At 40.6% G+C, this 26,729-nt stretch overlaps 3 protein-coding genes across 7 annotated transcripts in view; 1 reads left to right on the top strand and 2 right to left on the bottom strand.

Moving 5' to 3' along the window:
• The window catches only part of LOC116851063 (farnesol dehydrogenase-like), a 3,800-nt gene extending 2,850 nt beyond the window's left edge, over nt 1–950 (bottom strand). The window contains exon 1 of the mRNA XM_032830091.1: nt 496–950. Coding sequence (XP_032685982.1) covers nt 496–793 — 298 coding nt within the window. The 5' untranslated portion in view covers nt 794–950. The remainder of the gene's footprint in view (nt 1–495) is intronic.
• An 11,107-nt stretch (nt 951–12,057) lies between these two features.
• LOC116851095 (gamma-aminobutyric acid receptor alpha-like) overlaps nt 12,058–26,729 on the top strand; it is a 37,279-nt gene continuing 22,607 nt past the window's right edge. Inside the window, exons 1-4 of one of the 4 annotated variants that reach the window (XM_032830153.1) lie at nt 12,058–12,323; nt 22,249–22,386; nt 25,519–25,675; nt 26,363–26,583. In XM_032830153.1, the coding sequence (XP_032686044.1) occupies nt 22,262–22,386; nt 25,519–25,675; nt 26,363–26,583 (503 nt within the window). In that variant the 5' untranslated portion in view covers nt 12,058–12,323; nt 22,249–22,261. Of the gene's footprint in view, nt 12,324–21,399; nt 21,500–22,248; nt 22,387–25,518; nt 25,712–26,362; nt 26,584–26,729 lie in introns of those variants that run through there. The other 3 variants (XM_032830152.1, XM_032830150.1, XM_032830151.1) reach the window with 3 other exon arrangements.
• LOC116851102 (peptidyl-prolyl cis-trans isomerase G-like) lies at nt 15,094–20,682 on the bottom strand. Of its 2 annotated transcripts, XM_032830165.1 has the most exons (8): nt 20,392–20,682; nt 19,673–20,222; nt 19,178–19,576; nt 18,508–18,696; nt 17,850–18,064; nt 17,466–17,577; nt 16,531–16,732; nt 15,094–15,692 (listed from the first exon to the last, which is right to left on the bottom strand). In XM_032830165.1, exons 4-8 carry the CDS (start codon nt 18,655–18,657, stop codon nt 15,430–15,432), a joined length of 942 nt encoding a protein of 313 aa, XP_032686056.1. In that variant the 5' UTR covers nt 18,658–18,696; nt 19,178–19,576; nt 19,673–20,222; nt 20,392–20,682; the 3' UTR covers nt 15,094–15,429. The 2 variants fall into 2 exon arrangements, with proteins under 2 accessions (XP_032686056.1, XP_032686057.1); XM_032830166.1 differs by lacking the exons at nt 19,178–19,576; nt 19,673–20,222; nt 20,392–20,682 and adding an exon at nt 18,783–18,792 and having other exon boundaries at nt 18,508–18,712.

Here is a 26,729-nt window from a genome sequence, read left to right as displayed (position 1 = left end):
CACTTGTTCAGATCGATGCAGCACGGCTTGAGTGGTACACGCTTCCGAAATGTTGAAGAAGTGCGAGAATGGGTGGACGAATGGATTGCTTCGAAACAAACATCGTTTTATCGAGATGGTATCGCCCAGTTGCCAGAAAGATGGCAAAAAGTTGTAGAAAGTGATGGAAAATACTTTCATTGAAATAATTTAAATAGATTTTTTACAATAAATGCTTTTTCTCAGTATTTTTTGGGCGGAAACTAAGTTAAGGTCCTAATATGTAACTGTTACTTTGTAATATAACAAAGTAACAGTTACGTAATATACCATATGATTAAGCTGACATTGTAACATCAACGATACTTTGTGTTTACTGGGTTATTATTTATTTTATTTAGTTTAGAGTAGAGAGAGAGAGTAGAGAGTGAATACGATCATCTTGTCAATGTTAAATCCCACTTCTTAACACTTTATACATATCGACTACTTCTTTTCCATATTCCGTCTGTTTACCTATAATGGTCTCCGCGTAAGCGACACCTGCGTTGTTGATGAGAATGTCGACACCGCCAAGGCTATTGGCGAATTTGAACGCCTTGAGGAGATCTTCCTCCTTCGAAACATCGCACTGGATCGGGTGGAAAGTGCCCTTGGCGGCCGTGATGCGTTCGGTGATCTTCTGTAGCTTGTCGAGTCGTCTTGCCAAACCGATGACTTTGACACCGGCCTCAGCCAGTGTCACGGCAATGGCCTCACCGATCCCGCTACTGGCGCCCGTCACGACAGCTACTTTACCTATCCAACGATGCATGACTGTGCAAGAATAATCGTCGCAAACACTCCGAAGTGCGCTTCGTATTCGTCCACTAACGCAACTGATACTGCGTGCTCTCCTCTCCTACTGCAAAGGTGGTGTTCTTTTTCGCTGCAGTCGTCAAACCGGTTTCATTAATGCTACTTCATACTTTCTGTACCATCATCGTACGCAATGTAACATGCATATGTGCACATTTGTATCATACTGATAAGTGACAAGTGAAAGATAAAACTAATGATAACTGAAAGATAAAGCCAATGTTAATTGGTGATGAATTTTTTTGCATAATTTCTGATTTGTTGTGACGAAAAACTGAGGTCACAAGTAATGAAAGTGATAAAATAAAAATAATGAAAATATTTATGAGATTTGATTAGACCTTCCCTGCCCTCTCCACTAAGAGAGAAAGAGAGAGAGAGAGAGAAAGAAAGAGAGAGAGGGAGGGAGAAAGAGAGGAAAAGAAGAGAGACAGGCAACATGGCAAAAAGGAATAATAAAACGGGAGAAAGGTATAATGACTAAACAAACCGTATATATGTGGCAGACAGATTTTGTTTTATATATCCACTAATTTTTATACACTACTTTTTATACATCCACTAATTATAGTTTTGAGCGATACAAGTGATAGTTATAATTACTTCTTTGACATATCTCGATCTTACATACCTGATAACGTTTGGATAGGCAATAAAATTATTGGTGAAAATTAAAGTCACACACCTAAGAGCGGTTACACGCAAACATCATCGTAAGATCGCGCAAGTATCTTTGCGTTTGAAATTATGTATTTCCGATATCGCACACGAGTATCGACACTATTAGATGACACGTTATCTGAGAGATATGTTTCTCCAGGCGATGAAGTTCAACGGCTTTAAAGGATAACATAGGATAACATAGCCGAAGACGGGTCTTACAAATTTCATCAAGTAATTGACTTCGTCTGATCTTGGGACGGTCATCTCCTTCCTCGCGCCACTCCGTGCAAACTTAAACAGGCTAATACTTCGGGATAATACGAAGGACGCGGATCGCTCGATGGAAACACATCCCTTTACCGGAGGATTAGCAAACTCATTAGCTCGGTTGACTTTATGGCTCGTACCTATTAGTGTATAACATATCACTTTGCGCGACGGAAACACGTACGAGGTGGCTTCGCTGCGTGCGTGTGGATGCGATCGTTAGTGCGAAATCGGCGTATATAATGCCTAATTGAATCAAAAACACGTATCGTGAATATCACGAACTTGGATTTATGACGCGTCTGATAATTGAACTGCTGCCACTTCTGTATCCGACGCTCTGCAGCAACAGTGTGGACTTACATCGCAAGTTTTCGCGGACGTCGCATATGGGTTATCGGTTAAATTCCGAGTCGGAAAGCGAATACATGATCTGAAGTCGCGGTCAAAGCGGCGAACGACCAACAATGTATATATATAGTGTGTATATATATAGTGTAGATGGAGGAGGGAGATTTTTGAATATCGCTGATGCTGCTGCTCTGAAGTGCCCTTCGTAGTGGCGAGTTTCCGCGTCTAACTTGCTCTCGTGCCGCTTTCCGTTCTCGCGGACGTGTTTCTCGTCGATGTGTTGCTTACGTTTCAGGAACGCGTTCGCGGCTTCGTGAAGACCCGATGAAACATCGACAAAAATATAAAAGCGCATCCTAAGCATATCATTTCCTTAGTATGAAAAATGATAGTTCGTCGAGATATCAAAGCCTGTAAATGAACGTCTCTGAATAGAAATACAAGTTTCTAAACGTAATCCCTCTTATATGATTCTTGCAAAATTCTCTGTTATCGCTATCAATAGTGCAGCTTGAAAATTTTACAAATAACTACGCAAATATTCGCAAGAAATAGATTATTAGTTATTTTAATATATATATATATATATATATATATATATATATATATATACGTATGTGTATGTGTTGCGTAAATTATATTGATAGATTTTTTCTTGCCGGGACTGTCGTGTGTGTGTATATGTGTGGAAATTGTGAAAGTTTTCCTTAGCAACGATTTGAAAATAAATTCGTGAAGAATAAAGTCTTATTATCGATGTTAAAAATAACAAGTTTGTCTGCAGTTGTTTATCTACGATGACTATTGCTAATAGAAATATTACTTGTTAAAGCTATTATTTAGTTGCGTTATATGAAAAAGAAGCGCATAATTGCACATTACAGATCCGATGGAAAATTTTATGTGGTGTGCGCGAATGTAAGAAAACTCGAGTGCTTGAAAACGCCTTTTCACAGAGCCCGCGTTTAAATGCGCACGAGGGAGCAGAGTGAGAAGGAGAAGAAGTAAATTTACAATTCGCGATTCAATCATATAAATTTCTTTCTTCATCGTGTATATACGCGCAGCATCGGCGATGACGAAGTGCGATAAAGAGCAAGATGAGATAGGCGTCGAAGTCCCTGATGTCGCCAGAATGTCTCAGCCAAAGCAACAAGAGCGGAAATACAAGAGGATGAGGATATGCGATTTTACATGCAAAACTAACTGATGAATAATCAGGAATTCGTCAGAGCAGATCGTTGCCGAGAGTGGCATTACGAGGAACGGCGCATTTTCAGTTACTTTAGAAACTTCCTGCTCAGCAACTCACAGGACAGTACCTTTTTGCGAGCCACCCACGACGAAACTTTCCCCTGGAGAGATCTCGCACGCGAGGCGGGATATTTATAGCAAAAAAAAAAGAGAAAGAAAGGAAAAGAGAGGAATCTCGCAAATCTCCTTGCGGGATTGTCTCGCAAAAAACTTGCACGGCTATGCATGTCCGTTTAATAGCACGTTGTGCACGATGATGCTCGCGTACAACGAGCATGGACAAAAAGTGGGGCGCATTTAGTCGCAATTAATTCCGTCTCGCTTGGATTTTCGGAGCTTACTAGACTCGTGGTGTAGATAGAAACAAATAAGCGGAGCTGGTATGAGTGGATCGATATATAAAATAATAAAACAATAAGTAAATATGGTTGCAATTTTATCCGAGCTCGTAATAGCTCTTCATGTAGATGAGGAGCTTCTCATACATAATGAGAAGAGTAAAATTTTTTTTTTAAATCGTTCAGGTGTTACATTTTTGTATTAATTTTCGGCATATTGTTTAGGTTATTTAATTACGTATTCGTGTCAAATTAACGCAAAAATTGAAATAGATAAATTGAAACATGTAAAATATTGTATTAAATTTGACACCAAATTTTGTCCCACTATACGTAATTGTATAAAACAGACATAGAGTTTGATTATGTGGAAAAAGTAATGTTGCTGTCACACATATGTGATTTTGGTTTTTACACACAAAAAAATGCATTCAAGTGAACGTCATTTATATTTCAAGTATTTCATAAGTTTACATATCCGCAAATTTGTCACAAGTTTATGATGGGCACCAAATTTATTCAAAATACATTTTAAATCCTAGTAAGTCTGGCACCTCATCTGAAATATGAAATTAAAATAAAAATTCGATCTACTTGCTACATAGAGTAAAATCTTTCTTTTGAGTACATAATTATGAGCTTTTCTCAAATTTGCGGTAAATACATTTCAAGACTATTATCAAAAAAATATTCTTTCTCAACGGTAATTGATATTTAAGAGAAGAAAAATAAGAATCGGTTTTCTTAGCAAGAATAATATTCTTCTTTGTGTAGTGGAAGATCGCTGCCCCACATATGCGTGACGTTGGTGGAAAACGCATTAATCGATTCTATACACTCGTCTCTTCGCGCCAATGATATTCGACTCATACTTCACAAGAAGCTCATCAATGGGTGCGTTCCGTTACATGCTCGCGAGCGTTGCGAGCCCAATATTGAAAAGGAAGACGAGCACTTTCTCGTGCGGTCTCCGAATCTCAACGCTCTACGATAATTAACTCGCTCTTTCCGACATGACGTGATTTTTGCAGCTCGTAGACTGCGAGAGGCGGCTAAGGAAATGGGGAAAGTAATTAGAGACGGCGCAAAACAACACGAAGCCACTCGACTGCGAGCTCCAATCGTATAATGAGAGTAAGAAATGGGTGACTCGTAGAGATTAGATACGGATAGGAAACGATAGCGCGGAGATTTCTGCTCACGGACGAGGGATTAAAGATCCACGAGTGGCCCGTTCGGGATTAAAGTTGGATTACACGGGCAAACACGCGACGCGAAGTACCACGAGCCGGAAACGCCGGTGAGGCGTGTGTTACGTTCTGATCGTTATTTTAAAGAGCTCCTGACGGGATTACGTCCCGCTAATCGTTCGTACACGCAAGTCTGTGAAATAATCTTCCCACTCTGATCGATATACCTCGTCTTGATTTGGTTTCGTCGCCCGTCACGAGTGATCATGATTATTATTGCCTCATTCTTTCACTCAACTTCGATTTACTGTGTTACTGATGTACAGAATACTTTTTATAACATTTAATTGACTCTTGGCGCACAGAAGATCTCTTCTTTTCACAGAATTATTTCTTGTCCCAACAACAAACTTAAAGTAACTCTGAGATGTACAAATATAAGCGACAGTCGTTAATATGCTGGCAAACACCAATTGTAAAGTTGTTATCATGTCAGATAAAATATAAAATGGATTATAAAATGCCTTAAAAAATGGCTTAATAAACTCAAGATTAAGAGTTTTTATATACTCATGTAATAATAACATAATTAATAATATAATTAAGAATGTTAAATAATAATAATAATAATAATAATAATCTATATACAAAATAAAATATTTGTTTGTCCCCTATAAACTCCTAAGCTCTTTGATATGTACCAAATATGTACCGATATGTACCAAATTTTGCAATAACTTTCCAAGATACTACGAAAGATCCAGAAATGGAAAATCTGGACGCATTCCACCTTCTCCCCTTGATTTCATCTCTTTGATACTTCGTGATAATTTAAATTTAGATATTCTAGATATAAGAAACTCGATAATTTGAGCTAATTAATAATGTAATTACTAAGTTTATCAGTGTAATGGCTCTCAATCTTAACAGTTTAATGAAGTCCCAACTTCATTTCGTCTGAACTGCAAGGCGTTCGCGCGCAAAGCATTGTTATTAATTAATAAATACAAAATACGACCAACCAAGTATTCCCGAAGGGCGGGCATGAGCGATGTAACAAGAATCAAAGGCACCATCTCTCGTATGTATCGTCACGCTCGGCTGTCCGCGTCCCAAGCCACATTATCATACCGTTCGTCGCGATTGGTATTGTTGTCCGAGGTGCAAAGCGAGTCGGCGCGCGAAGCGAGATATTCCCAAGTTCCGGAAAGTGGCACGATACTTCACCGCCTTCGTGCGGAAAGTTCCTTTTCCAAGTCCGATATGTATGATATCGCCCTCTCCCTTCGCGTACAAATCTGCAAGTTTCGAAACAAAAGGAAACACGGCGGACGCGTATCTGCCATCTGAATCGCGTCCATAGTTTTTCCAATTTCCCGAAATAACGATCGTGCACGCATGGAACGACACGTAGCGCGAAGTTCCGCGAGATACAGATCTTGACGTGTCCAGAACGACGAGCGCTGGACAAACGAATCGAGGCTACGTAAGAGCCGAGTACTCTTGAACCTCTCCGTCCATCTGAAATTCAAAACGCGTATTATCTCAATGTTCGGGTCAAGGAGAGATACAATCGAGGCGGAGTGTCTACTGTTAAAATCGAGACCACCAGGACGTCTCGTACGTTTAACGAGACGAAATGAATTTCGCATCGAAGGGGTGGAACGTGTCGGGGACGGATGTGTATCGCGTATCCTGTTTGGAGGTGGCGGTAATTGCGAGCTCCGCCGACGGATCTGGTCGGAGACATCCTCGACGACGAAAGCGCGCGATTGTCTCAGGTATCCCTTGTCGACCTTCCGTTTTCTTCGCCTCCTGAGCGGAGGTTTCCTACCTTGGATAAACGCCAGTACGGAACTCACCGAGTCCGATCGCGGAAACGTCGCGAACGGATGTCACGACATGATTCTCGCTCGGGAATAATTGAGAGAGAATAATTGCTTACAGCAAATGGCAAATTGAAAAGCCGTATCGCCACGTAACTATTTCTGCCAATCTGGGGGTCAATCATGGATCTTTGCTCCTAGTATAAATTCGTGAAAAATCTAACCTTGAGAATATATGGAAATGGTCACTTTTTACGAATTCACATTGCAGGAAAAGACTGCCTGCAAGTACCGCATAATTATTCACTTTACATAATTTAAACTAAGGAAAAAGATTACATGATCGATAAGTTGATCGAGATTACGTGATAAAATTCATAATTAATACTCGGTTATATTTCAAGAACCTTGAGGGCAACTTTTGTCATTAGATAGGCAAATCAGTGTGTAGCTGCGATATTCTTGCGCACGCCAGCAACACTCCTCAATTATCGTCCATGTAATTGACGTGGTAATAATAGACCGCCTAACATTATACTGCGGGAGCTGTATAACAGCTATTAAATATCAGTTGTAAACAGACAATGCCACGTATACGTATGTAAAAAAAGGGAAAAAAAACACTAGTATGGAAATACAATTCAAGAACGAAGAAAAATTGCACATTCTGCGAAGAAATTATCTGATAAAAAACTAACAAATGGATATTTCCGATCAAAATACCGATAAATTTTTGTATCCGATCAGAAAACATCTAATAAGATATATCGGTTCATAATGTTTTGAGCAGTTTATCTGATGAAATGCCATTATAATCGGAAATATACTATAAAATTTAATCGGCAATCCAGATTGAGTATAAAATTTCATCGGTATTTTGATCGAAAATATTCGTTTGTTAATTTTTTATAGAATAATTTCTTTCTCTGTCAGTGGCAAAAATTGCCATAAATTATAATTTTTGTAATAATGCCAATCTATTCCCGGACTACACAACTTACATTGCAATTTTTACTCTAATATTCTCTCCGTGCACTTGCTATGTTTTTAGCGAAATCTAGTATGTTTCTAGTGAAATCTACTATTCACTGCTGGTGGAAGATAAACCATACTAGCAGTCTACTCCTGGTCTACGTGGACACGGAATAACAGAAAAGTATTTATATGAGAAAAAGAGAAAATCTCTCCGTGCAATGGTCATCAGTGATTCCTCACTGGCGATCCCACGATGCTCTTTAATCATACCCCGGCGCAATAAAGACCGGATTTAACGGCAAAGTCGACGTGGAATTTCGGGCGGAATAATCACGACAAAGTAAGGAGGCACGCGGCTACTTTATATCGGGATTTCAGAGAAAGCGCGTGCCATTCGTTCTCACGGAATGACCATATGCCGCGCACGTCCTCTTGAGGGATCAGAATTTCTACAACCGGATGTTCCTGCGTAAAGATGTACCTCCTATAGGTGTAGATATTACATACATATATTTCTGTCGCTTCGTATCCCGTAACAATTTCTGCCGACAGATGGAGAAGATTTCTGGAATCGTGTACATAAATATTAAATGCGCGCCATTCGGCGCAAAACGAACGTGTTGTTTTCGCGAAATTATACCTCATATCATGCGGTATCTTGCGTAACGTTGTTTGGCGTGCTGGATGCACCTCTATCGCGCGACTGATACAACTATCGCATTTGCATTTTCGACCTGCGAACTCGAAATGTCATTTACAAGATTTCGGGGGCCTCATAAAAATCCGTTCCCGGGACTGACGTAAACAAATCCGAAAAGTATCGTCGATATTTTCGCCGACGGTGATTACCGAAGTCCCCCTCCGGCTTTGATCGCGCTCCGCAATGGCAGCGGATTCTGCAGCGCTGAATTTTCGATGTGGAGGATCGTATCGGACGTGATTTAATTGCGTGTCAATCTTTCGTGAGCGAGGGCCCTCCAGATAAACGGACTTCTCTCCATTGCGAAGCGATGCGTCATACGTGTGCGTTAATAATTCAATTCATCGTATCGCGAATTCGGATTTCGCGCAATTAAGCGCGTCCTTGGCTGTAATGGGAAGAAGCGAGGGGAAACGTTCTCCTCGTCTTTCTTACCGCGTAGATGAATAAAATCAACAATACGCAAAAAAAAACTATTATGGTTGCTATATCCACATATTCTACGGTTAAAAAGAAAATTTATGCGATTTCAAGTGCAATAGACATAGCATTAAAAGTAGCTGTTACTACAACAGCAGTTACTGTCCTTCGCACCTTGGCCCGTTTTGGAACATGAGATAAAAGATATGAGATAAAAGGATTCGCTGAAAAATAACACTTGCTCGCACAACATAAAAACAGACAATATATGACAATCATCAGCTCTTGATTTTTGCATAGATATTAATTTAATCCTTAGGCGTTATTTTTATCAATGTTAATTACAGCGTGCAATCCTCAATTTTGTTTTTATTAGATAAGAAAAATATGACAAAAGGCATTAGGTAATATTTAAATAAAGTATCTATTTACAATCTCTGGTATTTGAAAAATCATTCTCAAAATTTCATATTGTACAAACTCTATTCTTGGGATCCTCTCGAGACTCCACGTCGTAGCCTGAGAGTTAAAAAAAATAGGAATGACATAATCAAAACATACATTTACACTAAAGTGAAAACACTTTAGTGTAAATGTATGTTTTGATTATGTCATTCCTATTTTTTTTAACTCTCAGGCTACGACCTGGAGTCTCGAGAGGATCCCAAGAATAGTTTTTGTACAATATGAAATTTTAAGGATTGTGAAAACACTTTAGTATGTATATATTAAATGTATGTTTTGATTATGTCATTCCTATTTTTTTTAACTCTCAGGCTACGACGTGGAGTCTCGAGAGGATCCCAAGAATAGAGTTTGTACAATATGAAATTTTGAGAATGATTTTTGATTATGTCACTTTGATTATGTTATTCCTATATTTTGATTATGTTACTTACATTTTAGTGTAGTAGAATACTTTGAGACTATTTCCACACACGAATAAATAATTTTCAAGATGTGTGTGTGATACAATAATTATAATACCAGTACTGTACACTGATGATTGAAAAAATTATCTTGTTCTTTTCTTTCTTTTTTCTTTTTTTGTAAATTTGAGAACCTATTCTTCTCGTCCAATAGCAGAATTTATTTTCCAACAAAAAAGCTATCTCACTGGATAAGAAGGATAGGTTTCTAAACTTACAAGAAGCCAGACAACATTTCCGATCACGATACCCGTATGTACAAATATGTATGTGTGTTATTATCTAAGTATCGATGACAAACTCGAACAATGTCGATAATGCAGAGACGATCGTCACTAACATAATCACACTATCCTTTTCGTATTTCTTATATATACAGAACTTACATGAATGTGTGTTGCTTTGTTTGACCATATTCAATGAAAAACCATATATATGTAGAAATATTTTTGCAAATTTTTTTGATATTCTTAAGCTTCGAAATGCAAATACGAAAGTAGAGCAATGTTCTTAAAAATTTTTCTGTTTCCACTTTCAGCATCCACTTTCAGTATGTACAAGCTGTAGAACTTTTGGATTAGGCAAATATTACGCTGACAGCTTGAGATTTTACATTAAAAATTTCTTCTTCGTTTTCGTCACATATCGAGCAATGGTCCTATTTATTTTTGCATGTACTTTCATTGCGTAAAAATATTTGTAATTCTGTGTAACCAATACGATGTAAACTTTGCAGCAAAATGTCAGTGTTCTGTCGGTAAAGTTTTCAGCTTCAGCATCTTCTTAATCACGCTTGTTAATCGCCATTAGTCGAGTTTCAGCGCAATATTCGCACATCTGTTTTTACACAAAATGGATCTCGCTTCGGTGCGAGATGTAAAAGACAACGCGGCACCACAATGCATCCCCTATATGCGCAGTCACATCGCGTTGCTGGGAAACTTATGGCAACGGAGAATGGACCCGCGGGTAATTTTGACCATTGATACGCGCCAACTCAACCGATACTGAAAAACGACGTCGCGATATTTCCGGCAGACAACGGGTGACCGTAATGTCCGACGCGTTTCCGACAACCAGCGTAGTTTACTTGCGGATACGGTTTTATTTGCCCGCTACCAGCGTGTACTTGAAAACGCCCCACCGACAGGATTCCCCTGTCTTCTCTGGGAAAAAGGCCATTAATCTTAGATAATCCCTCTTCGTTCGTTGTTCTTGTGGACTTGGCGGTATACCCTGTGCCAAAGCGGAACCATCATGCGGATACTCGAAATTTTTACGCGTCCCATCTCGCGCGAGCACGCGTTCGATTTGGATTGGACCGCCAATTGAATATCTGATCGCTTACCCGATTTCTAGAAGAACTTCGGAGAAACTGTGAGTCACGTTCTTAATGGTCCGGAGAACATTTTGTATGTTGCACTGCTAAATCTCGTCATAACGAATATCCGGCGTGTGTCTTTCAAAAATGTCATCATTGAGTGAAATTTTTCCTCTGGAGACTCAGGAATCTGACACAAAAGCACAGGAGTTCCCTAATGCATCCTTGAGAACGAAAGCGAAGTTCGGCGGAACGAACGCAAAACAAATCATCGTTCCTTGCTTGCTAGAAATATGGACAAACGCTCTCAATTGATTGATTACTTGCTGCGGAATCTTTTACTATACATACAAGAACGTATCAGAGATCATACATCACTCAGTACTTTCGTCGGACCGGTGCATCTTCAAAACGGAGCAAAATAATCCAAGATTAATAGAAGACCACGACTTAATCATTTATAATTGCGCTCATTACGAAGAGTCAGGAACGAGGTGTGCGACACGATACACAACGGCCATGAATATATCATGGATATTTTGTCCAACAAATATTCAGATTTCAATGTGAATGTGTAATAATGCATTCAGTGTCGTCGACGTCGCGATGAAAGTAGATTTCCAAAATCTCGAGGACAGGCTCACTTTGAGAAGATTCAAAGAACATTGAAACTTGACAGTACGACGCGCACATCCATTATTCGAAAGTTGGACCAGCGTGGAGCGCGCTCCGCGACAATCGCAATAACATTCTCGTTCACAAACGGATTCGTCGGCGTTAGATCGGTACGGCGAGATCAGACTTGCGAGATGTAATAATAATAATAAAACCTGCGAGATGTAATGATCGAGAGAACACGGTAGTGAAGAAGACAGAGAAAGCGGGCGCAAACTGGTGGGGGTTGACAGCGGAGGGCGGAAAGTGCTGCGTTTCCACCCTTCGTCAGCTGTCCCGTTCGGGGTAGTCAGTGCGCGTCGTGGCTTCGCCACGTGCTTCTCGCGATCCTACGGCACCCTGCGCGATCGAGACCACCCACGCAACGGGTGCCCTCTGTCATGTCCTCGTGACGATGATCAACGGGGACATCCAAGAGAGACAGAAGGAGAGAGACAGAGAGACGGTTCTACCCGACGCAGCCCCGTTCTACTCCTGTCCAGCTTTGAGGATGTCGAGGACATCTCCGCTGTCATCGTGACCACGTGTCAGTATCAGCTTCGCGACGGCTTCAGGATGCCGAGGATTCGCGCGACTGGTGAGTCCTTGTCAAATCTCGAAAATGTCGAAACTCGGAAAGAACATTTGCTTGTTGTTGATTTGGATATAGTCGGACGATATATACACGCTAATTGATGGACGTCTCGTTTGAAAACTCTAGTGAAAAGACAGAAAAGTTTACGTATTTATGAGAAAATTTGTCAATGTGTGCATTGAGACATTTTATAAATATCAGTATATTCATCGACAATCTAAAATTCTTTAAAAAAAACTCTTTAAAACTCTTTAAAACTCTTTAAAACTCTTTAAAATAAAGAGATTAACTTTATCCTTCCCCCAATTAACGAGAATTCTTTGGTTAATGATCAATTAGAATAACGCTGTGTATCATTCGAAAATAGCGAAATCCGTTTGCTACGTGAAATGTTCATCGAGGATGGAGCGAAGCATAAATTTATGTTTCACAGTGAAAAGACAACGCGAGTTTTTTTTTCTTACAAATAACAAAAATTCACACAAGTTCGTGCATCGATAAAAGTACACTACAGATTTCGAAAGCCTATCGAACTCCGTGAGAACAATTCTCTGTTCGCAAATGTTTTTTAATCTCCCGTCAAATTTGTCGACAATTTTCGTCGATATCGTGAGAGGCATAAAATTGACATTTGTTCGTCGACGTTTGCTCATGCCGCTTCTCCGTGTCATCTGGCGCGTGTTATCTCACTATTAATATCAATTGTACCGTAACTCGTGTCTATTAAAGTTTTAATTGCCGCTCAAACAAATAACGGAAACGCGCGCCGCGCGTTTGACGCGCAAAGTGCTGAAGCGCTGAAGCGTAGTTTGGCGGAACACATAATTGACAAGCGAAATAGACGTAAAGCACTGCTTAACGTACGAAGATCAGGATTCTGTCCAAAATATTCGTGCAGCAGAAGCCAATAAAAGCGGATAAAATGGACAATGTGTAAATACAAGTGCCCGTTCGAGGATAGAGAGAGAAAAGGGGAAAGAGAGGGAGAGGAGGAGAGAGAGAGCTTACTCACAGAACGTTCGGTAATACGTGCTTGGCGAACGGGTCCATATTTTCTGTCGAGGATTGAATCGACGTTTTTCCATATAAATATTTTCTATTAGCTAGTCCTTTGCCGAACAAGTCCGCGCGCGATCGACATTATAAAACTGGAATTTTTTCAAGACAAACGCACGATTATTATACATGCATGTGTTATTTTCGCGAATGAGGCGAGTTGCTTCTGCATTTTGCATTTGCACAAATACATCCGACACACGCTGGTGAAATGAAGCTTTCCGAGGAACTTCGCGAAATAAAATTCCTTGGAAAACTCGATCGTCCCGTACGGGAAGCTTGCACAGGGGAGAAGAGAGGGTACAAAGTGCCAGGAGCTGGTCGCGGGAAAGTTCGGTAGCGAGGGTAAAACGCCATTGGCTAAACCGATAAACATCGGAAGGCTCTAGTCGTGTTGAAAAATGCGCCGGGCCAGGGTGGTTTCGCGCTCGGCGAGGGTGATCCCGTGGAGAGAAAGCGATGCTCGCTGCCGATAATATCTCCGTCCCGGCGAGAGCAGCTTCCGCACTTTGTTCGAGTATTTCCCGCCGTCTGGAAATACATTTATCGGCTCCCATTCACGAGAAAGCGAAAGCGCCTATCCTCCTGCGACGGCGATAGAGGCACCGCGGTCGCAAACGAGCCTCGCTTAGGGATACACGAGGACGGTCATTTCCATGCTTTGCTGCTGTGCTCCATAAATCGCACCAATCCCTCTCGCGACAAAAGGCGCGAGAATGCGCGATTACGGCGTAAACTCCCACTCAAACTCAATATTACGGCTATCTATCGGGCGGATCGTGTATTTATCATTGCGTCCAACAGAGAAAACTGCTTCGCAACTGTTGCAAAATTAGTGGATCTAATTGATATATCCATACTATAACGTCTAAAATTGAGACATAAGATGTCTCAAAGACGTCTTAAAGATATCTTAATGATGTCTTATATTCCGACGTCTGAGAAACGTCTTTAAGGCTGCATTCGGGGAGACGCTATTTAGCGCTATGAGCGTCCTCTGTCCTTGTTCAACTTTCAGGAACAAACAAGGACAGAGCACACTCATAGCGCTAAATAGCGTCTCCTCGAACGCAGCCTTTGACGTTTCTAAGTTTAGAAGTTTAAAAGTATACGAAAAATTTGCAAAAAGATTTCTATACATGTGTGATTGGATTTTCTACTAAATATAAATATAAATATAAATATGTACATACACACAACACATACTCACACACACACACACAATACACACATACAAGAAACGTTCTGTTATCATTTTTGGTCGTCACCCATTATATGTGGAATACAAAATGCACGTCAACGACAATTTCGAGACGAGCTGATACAACTGACTGTAATAGCGAGTAATTTCGCGACAAGTGCTTCTCATTGTCGCATTAGCATCAATCATCATGCAGCTTATAGCACAATAGTGGCCGATTCGCTATGGACATTGGACGCTTACATTGAAGAGAAGATTATCTGTCAATTGCAACGATAAAGTCTAATCTGATCACCAATGCACTCAATAATTACTGACAAAGCACATAAGAATACAGCAATTAAGTAACGTCTAAAATTAAACAGTTGACCTCTTGTCCAACATTGCCGTGCCCTGAAATTAATCTTAAACTTAGCCGAAGAAATAATGAAACAAGATGCCTCGGTGAAAGCGTGAGTATCTGTAATGATGAACAACTTCCGTGTCGAAATGTAAATATTCATTCACAAAGTCGCCTTTGCGCTACCAAAACGCTACACAATTTATTACTCAAAGGTATTCACAAGGAGGTAGAAGACAATAGATACGCTGATATACAGACACCAGAGAAATAATAGAAGATAATGTCGCGTTAGTTGGAGAGTAAGGGCTCGGATACACACAGAGAAACGTAAGTAGTGAGGCCTAAAAGCAGGTAGGAAAGTTGACCAATCGACTATTCTCGAGCCGTAAGAAGAATCATCGACTGTGGCTGGTCGATCGGCTTACTACTTGAGTTTTGCTGCTTACATTTCTCTGTGTGTTCCCGACCTAAGGATAGACCAAGCAGCAACATAATAAGGGTAATCAGCATCACGAGTTCTCCAAGCTGTTACCGTCATTGGCGCCGCTCGGCTGGCGGTCTTCGGCGTCCTCGCTCGATTCTTGACGCTCCGAGTCGCGCTTCGCCAGCCCGTGATTCTCGTCGCACCGGTGTCTGTCGTTTTCTACTTCCTCGATCGGCTGCTGCCGCACACATTGCGCGCTACGAGCTCGCGACGTCGACCTGCCCCTCGATCTGGCGCGCGCCTCTTTCCGTTTGGGTTCCCGACGACGCGACGACGACGACGTGCTCGCTGAAACGTATTTCTCGACTTTCAAAGACGCCCGACGTTCGTTCGAGTGAAAAGTAATGATTAGATTGCCGTCGGGCAACACACAACGCCTACCTGACTACATGGATGATGTAATTTTTTTTTAACACTGAATCACAAAACAGTTTGGACGCATTTCGAGCACTGAAGTTGCAGCGGCACAAAATGTCAAAATTGAGAGGCACTGCTGGCGCATTTGCGTGTGAATCGATTAAACAGAAGCCGAAGTGACGGTGTAGGATATGAAAATAAATGTAAAATAACGTGATGACGTATTAACGAGTGTTAATGTACTGTCTATCACTTCGACTCCTGTCACAATCGACTCAAATACATTAGCAGTGTTTCTCAATTTTGACATCTTGAAGTGCTGCAACTTCAGCGCTTGAAATGTGTCCAAACCGTTTTGGACGCACGTTAGACGAGTAGAGATTTTCTCATTTCTTTTAGCCAAACTCCTTGCCGAAAACCACTGCAACATGCTAACTCGAATTTCACGGAGAACCGAGAAATTAAAATTGCAGACAAGAATTACGGTGAATCTAATCCCCGAACATAAATTAATTTTAGGCATTCATGAGGATTTTTTTTCGTCTTATGTAGAAAGATGTATGGACCATCCATCAAAAATTACATAATTTTGTGTACTGGGTTGCATAACTATGGCCGATTGTGGTCCTGAAACTCAATGTGAAGAATTGTGATCTGGACTGATTTCATCGTAACGTATGTTACAACTTGAATATTTTGAAGAGATCGCGAAAGAGAGCGAAGTCGCCCACAATTCTCAGATATCTTAGGTAAATGTAATTGAAATAACCTCGAAAAACGTGCTTCCGGTCCACATCACTTTCGCGATCGCTTCCGTCGGAGTAGTCGGAGGACTCGGACTCTTGCTTGAATACTCTCGGGCGTTTTCTTTTGCGATTGAACGGCTCTGACGATTCGTCCCTACCATGCAAGACGTATCGTCCGGACGACTGATCCTCGAACTCCTCCTCCTCGTGAGCACGCTTTTGTGGCTGTAGACATCAAGATTGTAAGCAATTCCGCGCGCTTTTTTTAACCTAGTATCAATAATTCTCGCTCGGGGGTAGGGAAAATTGGCCGCAGTTATGTAAGAATGTATCCCGTAGAAATAAAAATTTGATACATGATTTAAAAATGTAGACAACACTGAGATCCTTCTCAATCGTTCTCAAATTATGAAAACCACCGAGAGAGATCTAGCAAATCATTTAATTATATTTTTTCTATGTTTTTCTATGTTTCTATGAAAAAATAAATTCTATGTTTCTATGAAAAAATTAAATTAAATTCTCGTACTGTTGACTACGTCGTAATAGCTCTTGTTACAATCTACCACGGACTCCTTTGGCTTAAAGCGTAAGGGTAATACGACACTCATTGTTCCAACTAGAAGCATCTTTTTACAGGCATCTTATATAATAAATAAAAAATACCAGACTGTTTTGTATCGCGTAAATTTTCTTTTTGTATGCTCCGCAAAGAGAGAGAGAGAGAGAGAGAGAGAGAGAGAGTCCCACCCAGTGCCTGCATGAGTGTCTGCGTGTTTACAAAAACCGATATATTTAACACGTACGCCACCAGCGCCATATATATGTGACAGTAAAAAATTTTCTTTTATGTCCACATTATCAAACTGACTGTTCTACATAATTATGTAAAAAATAAAGAAAAAGTACGAGACGGTTTTTGGGGAAAGTCTACTGAATAAACTATAATTATGCCGACCTTGCGATCCAGAGTGCTCCCACTAGTTCGTTTAATACGCGATGAACGTTGAGTTTTTTTCCTCGCGTTATCGCTGTGTTTGCCAATTTGTCTCCGTGAAGTGTTTACTTTTCTGCAATGGTAAGCGGACAGTTATCAGTTGCTTGCGCATTCTTTATTTAGAACTCTTGCGGTGCAGTTTTTATCATAAATTCGTGTATCTTTAAGTAAACTAAAGATTCGTGTATATCTTTAAGTAAACTGCTCGTCGTGTTGATGTCAGTAGATTATCGATAAGTGAGATAATCACTGCACTGTGCGTAGTTATAAGACTGTCAAAAAGGCGTGCTTATGTAAACAGTATGACATCGATGTTTTTCTGAAAAAGATAAGCTGCGACCGTACGTGCGCGCTCGACGGGAGGATCTCGTTTTGTCTATCGATGTTGCTTGTATATCGGACCTCGGTGTTTTCTTTTCGTTCTTTTGATCATTGTTAATCGACTCCTTCGCGACTGAGACAGGAGCAGGAGTGGGATTCAGAGTGGCCAGTATCTTGTAACGTCCGCTCCTGTGCCTTAAAAGCCCGGCGTTCACCGCGTGTTTTAACGCTCGACGTACCTGCACAGTCAGTGCAACGTGTAAAGCATCTCACTGAAGCTTTCGCGTTACTTCATTTACATTTTTCATCGACAAGATTTGCAGCTCTTTAACGGCAGCTTATGACAAATGGCAGAGAAGTCAAATACAAGAAATGTTTCTTATTGAAAATTAACACTTGTCGCGCTTAGCTTGTGTGAGAACCCGCAGATAGACACCCAGAGAAGAAATGCTCTTCGACGTTTTAAATTGAAACATTTCTCGACGCGCGTGTAATTAGGATATTTCGAGACTTGGGGAACTTTTCTGTTGCGTTTGAATGAGCAACCGACACGTGTGTGGTGTATGAGGAGTTCGTCGAAAGTTCACGTTATTCGAGCGGCGCCCTTTGAAGCGCGTTTCGCAAATCGCTAATGAAAAGCATCCAAGGCCTGAGCGCGGCATGATGAGCGCGCTTGTGTCACCTGCAGCGTCAGATTCTTCAACGACGCGTTGCCTTGCCGGATAAAACTGAGGACCTCGTGAGCTGATGAACCCCTGTTGTCGCCGATACTCATCACCGCGTCCAACACGCGGGCCATAAGTCGCGGTTTCGACGGTTGAATTCGGGTCATTCTCGTGGTCTCGCGATTTTCGATTCGGCGGAATTAGACCTGGTGGGTCGAAGTACTTCAAAGAAAAGGGCAAATTAAATTCTCCTACTGTTGGCTATGTCGCAATGGCTCTTGTTACAATTTACCACAAATTCCTTTGGCTCAAGGTATAAGAATACGACGCTCACTGTTCCAACTAGAGGAATCTCTTTACAGGCATCTTGTATAATAATTAAAAAATACCAGGCCGTTTCGTATCGCATAAATATAAGTAGTTATTAGTGGTCATAATATATTAATTTCGTGTATGAGTTGTATGATTATTGAGTGCGTCAGTGATAAATTGCAGAATCAAACCTCAAATTTCAGACGTCACCTTGGCTGCGTTTGCTTTGGGCGTTTACGCGCTGTAAGCGTCATTCTATCTTTATCGCTCATTACATGCGGGAAGAAGATAGAATGACGCTTACAGCGCATAAGCGCCCAAAGCGAACGCAGCCCTTGACATTTGAGACCAATTCGAGGCCTATTCGAGTCTTACCTGACGAATGTTTGAAGACCGAAAAACATTCGATTGTGGTCTCGACGAATGATCCTGATAAACCCGTCGCGGATGCGGGCTGCCTCTCAGCGAGCACTACGAATTTCGTCGGAGCATCTCGTCATTCGCACGGAAGTTGTCGCTGAGACGTCCGTTTGTCTCCGCGCGATACTCTTCGTCTGTTCGACGCGATGTTCTTTTTTCTCCTGATTTGACATCTCAGCGTCATTCATCCTCGTTAACTTCACGAGGCCCTATCGAAAGGATCCGAGAACAGTTGGAAATTGAGGTGTTTGAGGCTTCAAAAGTTCGCGCCGGACTTTTAGCCATATTTCTTTTCTTAACCCTGGAACCCTAAACGCGGGTTTTATTCTGTCAATAGGTAATCCATACGATTTCCTACAATAAAGCAAAAAAGATCCAAGTTTTATGGATATCTAAAATTGATAAAATAGTTTCTATTTTCTGCTAGTTGCGCCAATTTTTACTAGTTACGTTTCTTTTATCTATTTTTTGAAGTGTTAAGCTTGTCAATGATACTGTGCAGATTTCACAGATAGAAACAATCTTTCCGGGTCTGTCTGCGTAGAACAATCGACGCTGAGGTGCGCTGCTCTGCCACGCGTTTCTACAGCACGGAAAATTGACATTGTCTTAGCGCGACTCAGCGCGGCTTTGTAACGGGGGGTACGTCGGGGATGCGTCAGCGTGTCGGATTTTCACGCTGCCGTGGTCTCGAATTACGAGTTAAACTTTAAGGAACGCCGTTACCCCCATCGCGCTCCCCCATACGCGCATCTCGTGTGTTGGTTAAACATCGTGTGACTTACCCATTCTCCGCCTCTGACAGGGATACGTTGTGCGCACATGCCGCAATTTATTCCGTATTTGCATTATAACGGGTGTAGGTAAGGTAGCGTGCAACACACAAAGCGTCACCTTATGCATTATTTCATAGAAGCACGTGCCGGGTCCTACCGAAAAGTATCTCCAAATCTTATCCCGGGACGCTCCACATAGAACAAAACATTCCACGAATATTTGCCTATAGTAATATTTATCTAATATTAATTTTAATTTTTATAATTATAATTCTTTTTTAATTTTTGTTACCAATGTTTTTGTGACTCATATATCTTTCTACATAAAACAAAAAAGACCTAAGTCTTGTCACTTAAAATTGATTAAAAGCCGGTTTATTTTTAGCAACACACCTTTACGTAAGTTCTGTATATACAAAAAATACGAAAAAGACAGTGTGATTGCATTAGCGACGATCGTCTCTACGTTATCAACATTTTCGTCATCCGCCTCAGCATCCCCTTACAAAATCCCGCCGTTCGCCGTGCACAAACGGCGCTGATTATTCAGGTCCGTTGCTTAGACGACGCGTAGCGGATGATGCCTCTCTTTCAAAGCTCCATATTTACGTGTGTACGAGCGGCTGTTTGCGCGCATCGCGGTTCGTTCGCTCTCCGACGTACGTTGCCGCGAACTGAACGGAGCGAGAGCGTTACCGTCGAGATTCGCCGCCGATTTACCGACTTGACACCTGCCTACTTAACCAATTCTGTCGACACTCCGGGGCCCGGGCAAATCCCAAGTGACGTCTGAGAGACAGAGGGACGTCCGAGAGACGCCCGAAAGATTGGCAAGCGTCTCGGGTCTGCGTCCTGTGACGTCAGCTCGACTTTATTTATGTGGCCCGGGAGCGCATTAACGGGGACATCGGGCGTTTTGAAGAAAAGTTATCGAAGTTAAGAGCGGAGATGGACGAAATTCGGTGCACGGGAGCGTAACGGGAGATCCAACGGCATTACCGAGTTGCGGGACGCCTGCCGTTATTTTTCGCCTCGTTTGTCGCCAAAAGGAGAAAGCGCTCGTTCCACGCGCGGACGTCATCAACGTGTCATTCATGGAATCGATAATCAGTTTTCACATCGCGACAATCCCACGCGACAATCCCACGCGACAATCGCGTCGTTCTTCATTATCGTCGGGAGTACAATCAAGCGCGCGGCGTTATTCGTTCACACTGTCAATTAAAAGAAATTACCACTCGTACACCTCGGGTTTTAAATCATTGCCGGAGTATAAAAAATTAACGAGCCACGGATAAAGAATTCGTGAGAAGGAAAATTAAAAATGTGACAAGCCGTGACATTTCTCCTCCGCGCGCTCTTTCAAGTAAATCCTTCAGCAGTATTTTTCCGCAGTCTTTCCCTGCTCGAAACGATCTGAAAGAATTTTTCTTGAAAATACAAGAACAGAAGAGCGGAGACGTCGCATAAATTTATCACACCTTAACGCTATAAGACGAAGGTACCAATGACTAAACGCGCACCTAACTCTGAATATTTCTTGGTTTAGTCTTTAAACCCTTAAGTAGTATGTCCGGAAAAGAGTTCCAGAAAAGTAAAATACTAAATTTCTTTTGATTTACTTAAACTATTTTTTGTTATAACTCATGGCAAATTAGATACATTTTATACTCTACTTTTCAAAATTCTTCAAAGAAAATGAAGAGAAAAGCAATCTAGTATGCTTATTTTTAAATAAAAAATTTTTAATTTTGAAGATAATTAAATTAAAAATTGTAAAAATTATAAAAAAGTATTAAATAAAACTCGACTTGGAGAAAATTGTTCAGTAATCTTAAATCATCACTGAAGAGATTAAATACGAGTATTTAAATTATACGAGTATTTAAATTTTCAACGTAGAATATAGAATATATTTTTTATATTCTGTATATTCTATATTAAAAATTTAGATTGGATACACATTAGATATTTCCGATCAAAATATCCATGAATTTTTATATCCAGTAAATTTTAATCGGATATTTCCAATCATAATGGCATTTCATCAGATCGATCAAATCGATAAAAAAATTATGAATATTAATTATAATTACAATATTTTTCATCGGATAGATCGGTTAAAGAAATTCATCGGCACTTTAATCGGAAATATCCGTTTGTTAATTTCTCATCGTTTAATTTCTCCCAAGACACATGTCCAGCCGCTGGTACTTCTATCTCACCGTTTTCTCTTTCTGTCTGTCACAGCGCGAATTGCCGAATGGTCCTGTTGTTGAAGCGGATTGATGAGCGAATCCCGAAGGATTCGACCTGGGACATTATGAAGCCGAGGGTCCTGCTCGCCCTCGCCAACCTCATCACCTCTTACGCTTCCTCTTCCTTTCCGTAAGTACCTTTCTCGAGAGTGATCCCCCGTTACATTTCGCCCTATGCATTTTAACGATGACAATCACGTTGAATTTATCGGCGAGTCGCGCGCGACTCTTTCCATTTGCATCCGACCGACCGCGGCATTCGTCGTCGAGCGTCCTATGAATCACGCGAACGATTACGCATTCGTTTGCGGTCGGCGACGGCTTGGCTCTCGCACAGAGGCATATAAATAAACTTGCTGTCCGTGTATACACTTGCCCCGGCGTCTCTCGTAATGGCCGACTCGTAATTGGAAGTATTTTTCTTTTTTTTTCTTTTCTTTAACGTGCATTAAACAAGATTTCATTCGAGCAGCTTCACCGCGGAATACATGAATACGAATCGTCGTGGCGGGATGTTCTTCTCCCGCAACGTCTGCTCAGTCAATTTTGTTGCGGCGCGGCGCGCTGATGCTCCAATTGATTGCGTATTATCGATGGATATTAATGTAATATCTCATCTCGCCGAAAGTAAATATCGTCGATCATCCGTTTATATTTATTTACACTTATATAGCGATGTATGCGACGAGCAATATGCGCGACAGGCTGACTGCGTTTTGTTTTGCACGCGTTAAACGCGATTGCACACGTTATACGAAGGCCTTATGAAGTTTGGCAATTGTAATCAAGCCAGGAAATAAACGAGACACATCATATGTGTACAATTTACAAATATACAAGTATGGAACATACATATCGGGTTAACGGCCGATATTCTGTAGTAAAATTATAGGGCAGTTTATTCGAAATTAGCCGACAAATTTATGCGAATTTATATGATTTACTATGCTAACTCGTTACGCTAAAATTAATTAATGCGCGTCAACTTGTCTCTTTATCCGTCCAAATACCACTCTTAGTAAATAAAATTTAGAGAGAGAGATGATATACAATTTACAATTATATATTAGACTGGAGAATTGGTCTAAGGCTATAAGAAATTCAGGCCCAGATTCAGTTGGCCAGTAACGTGCGAAAGAGAAATAAGAAGTTTAAAAATATATGTATATCTTAATTAGTAGTCTCCTCATAATTATGAACCAACTTTACCTTGTCTGCTTGATTTTTAATATTTTATGAATAAAAATTGCTTTTTATTATCTGAAACAGTGTATTGCTTTTATTATTTGTAACACTTACAAGAAACTACCAGTAACGCTTAACTTTAACTCACGATAAAGAATATTAATATGAAATTTTCAGAGGCTCAAAAATTTACTTTACAACTGCAAAGTTTTTTTCTATTTTTTAACTGTAATATTATTCCGATTTTAATGAAACTCAGAGAAAAATATATCTATGTCCTGAAAGGACCATTTCGCGATTTTATATCTACTGTGCCTCTCAAATACTAAAAAAGAAAAACACACGGACAACATATTTCTGGGGCTATCTAGACCCGGTCAAATTAAATATACAGTTACTCTTCCACTGAAGATTCCGATCTTAAATCAAATATTCTAAAATTATTCTGAAACTATAATCTAGAAAAATTATAATTTTTTATTATCTCAAGTCTGGTATTAATAATTGACAAAAAACGAAGCTGCAGAGAAAATTAACTCGGCCGTGCATAATAAAGATCCAAAAAATGAGACCATATTCGTAGGGGGAAGAGAAGAAGGTATTGACGCGAGAGCGCGGCTTTATTTACGTTTTCGAAATACGATCCCAACGTGATTCAGGCCGCGCGAGTTTTGTCGGTTTTAATTACCGCCGTCTGTGTACGCGCGTATGTAGTGCCTAGAGCCGTTACTGCGTTTAGACCAGCGATTCGCGACCGGGAGAAAGTAATTCGCGGCTTTCGTACACATACACGCGACACGTACACTCGGGAAAGCGCGAGATCAAAGAACATATTGTTTGATTTCGCACCGTAAACGTTGCGGCTCGCGTTTTGTAAACACAACAGAAAAAACATCAATATGACTCGGACTTCCCTATCATTGATGCTCAACAGAATGATCATACTTGAAGGAGAATGGCACGCGCGTGTGTGTTTCGAAGGAGAAACGTTCCCCCTGAATCCGCAAGTTGCATTCCGGTCTTCATATTCTACGAGTATACATACACTTGTACGCGCACGCTGCATGAACTCGAGACACTGGTCGGGATACATGTATAGTATACACAGCATTTAGGAAACAATATTCCGATTAGTTAGGAGTATTGTTGGTATAAATCAGTCGATTAATCCGTTTGTCACGTGACGCGCTGCTACTCTCTGATTTACATACCTTGAATCTTTTGTGTTGAATTTCACCGACGTCTTTGACGTTGTTTAGCGTTAATTTGAATAAAACGACACAACAGTCCAGTAGATATCCAAGAAGCTATTGTCGATAGAAGTGCCTCTCATCATTGCAGAATTTTCGTATTTTCTGCATGAAAAAAAAGATTTGGTTGAATTAACCAAACATCTGGTCGAATATGAACGATCCAGAAATTCCGACTGAAGTAACTCGAATTCTGTTAACAAGATTTTTGATAGACTAATCAAACATGTTCGTCTACCAAAAATCTTGTTAACTTAAATAGAATTCGGGTTACTTCAATCGGAATTTCTGGATCGTTCATATTCGACCAGATATTTGGATAATTCAACTAAATTTTTTTTTTCCGTGTGTGACATTTATTTGCTTATAAGCGAAAAGTGTCCCTCACCCATTTTGCCGAGCCCTGAATATATTGTGGAGAAACTAAAAATAAGAGACCTACTTTTCATAAACGCTTTTCCACACATTGAGAGAAATTATCCTATAAAAATTAACAAACGAATATTTCTAATAAGATTCCGATTAATTTTTATATCCAATCAGGATATTTGATTAAATTTTACCAGATACTTCCGATCATAATAGCATTTCATCAGATAAACTGATCAAAAAATTATAAACCGATATTTCGGATGTTTTCTGATCGGATAAATTCATTAGTATTTTGATCGGAAATTTGTTAATTTTTTACCAGATAATTTCTCTCAGTACAGAGGTTGAAACAATCTTTCAAAGTTAATTCCATATATCCGATTATAAGCAACTGTAACATGTTTTTAAACGATGAGATAGATGTTGAGCTCGTTTAATCGCGAAACTTGTTTCAGAACGGCCGCGGCTGCGAGAACTTCCGCGAGGCAGCGCACACAGAGCAACAATCATAGCAATATCAGCGATCTGCTGGACAATCTACTGCGCGGCTACGACAACAGCATCAGGCCGGACTTCGGCGGGCCTCCGGCCACCGTCGAGGTCGATATCATGGTACGCAGCATGGGTCCCATTTCCGAGGTGGATATGGTCAGTCATATTTTTTTTTCAGCGCGCGGCATAAACGCGAGATAATTGCGATTTTATTCAAAGTTGAACTTGAATCGGGGAATCGATCGTATAATTGGAAACTTGATGTGTAAATACTATATTTTTTAGTTCCAGCGTCTTATTCTACAACAGATATAAATGTCACACATATCGTACTTCAACTAAAAAACTTGAATCTAACTCAGAATAGAAATTTAAAAATCTCACATGAGACAAATGACAACTATTAACATCATCTAAACACTCTAATCTTTGTTGTTTGAAGCCCTCAGCTCCTTTACGTCACTCTGATGTTTGAAGTTTCCTTTACGTCAAGTCCTCGTGTCAATAAATTTGTGAGAATTATTTCCACTCCAGAAAGGAAGCCATACGATCGACTTCCTGAGCTTTATTGATTTAACACAAAAAGAATAATAGAAGCGCGCGTGTTTAATATAAATGCGAGGTAACGACTTGGCAGAAATGTCTATGATATTCTCTGAGAAGCTGCAATAACGAATTTTGAATGATGAGAACAGAGAGAAACGTGTCCGTTCGAAGTATCTAGTTTTCTGGATATGAACGCTAACGACACAACGACACGTGCAGACATCGTACGACCGACTTAATCGAATCCGCAAATCCCCGCAGACGTATTCGATGGACTGTTACTTCCGGCAGTCGTGGGTCGACCGGCGCTTAGCGTTCCAAGGCGGTAAGGAAACTCTCGCACTGAGTATCTCCATGCTGGCAAGGATTTGGAAGCCCGACACGTACTTCTACAACGGCAAGTACAGTTACTTGCATACGATTACCAGCCCGAATAAGTTCGTCAGGCTGTACCAGGACGGCAGAGTACTTTACAGCTCAAGGTAGGCGCAAACATTATTTAATAACCCAAGTCCATACACTGAAGTGAAACGCGCTGTTACATAGGAACGAACCTTAGTGCATACCGTCATGTTACCAGCCCATAAAAATATGCCCTCGCGATAATCGTGAGAAGCGCGACATTCTC

Source organism: Odontomachus brunneus, unplaced genomic scaffold, assembly GCF_010583005.1.
Source record: "Odontomachus brunneus isolate Ranch 3 - 2012 unplaced genomic scaffold, Obru_v1 Obru_scaffold_165, whole genome shotgun sequence".
In the NCBI taxonomy this organism is placed as follows: domain Eukaryota; kingdom Metazoa; phylum Arthropoda; class Insecta; order Hymenoptera; family Formicidae; genus Odontomachus; species Odontomachus brunneus.
Note: the sequence above shows the minus strand (reverse complement) of the source record. Positions and strands in the feature narration are given on the sequence as shown.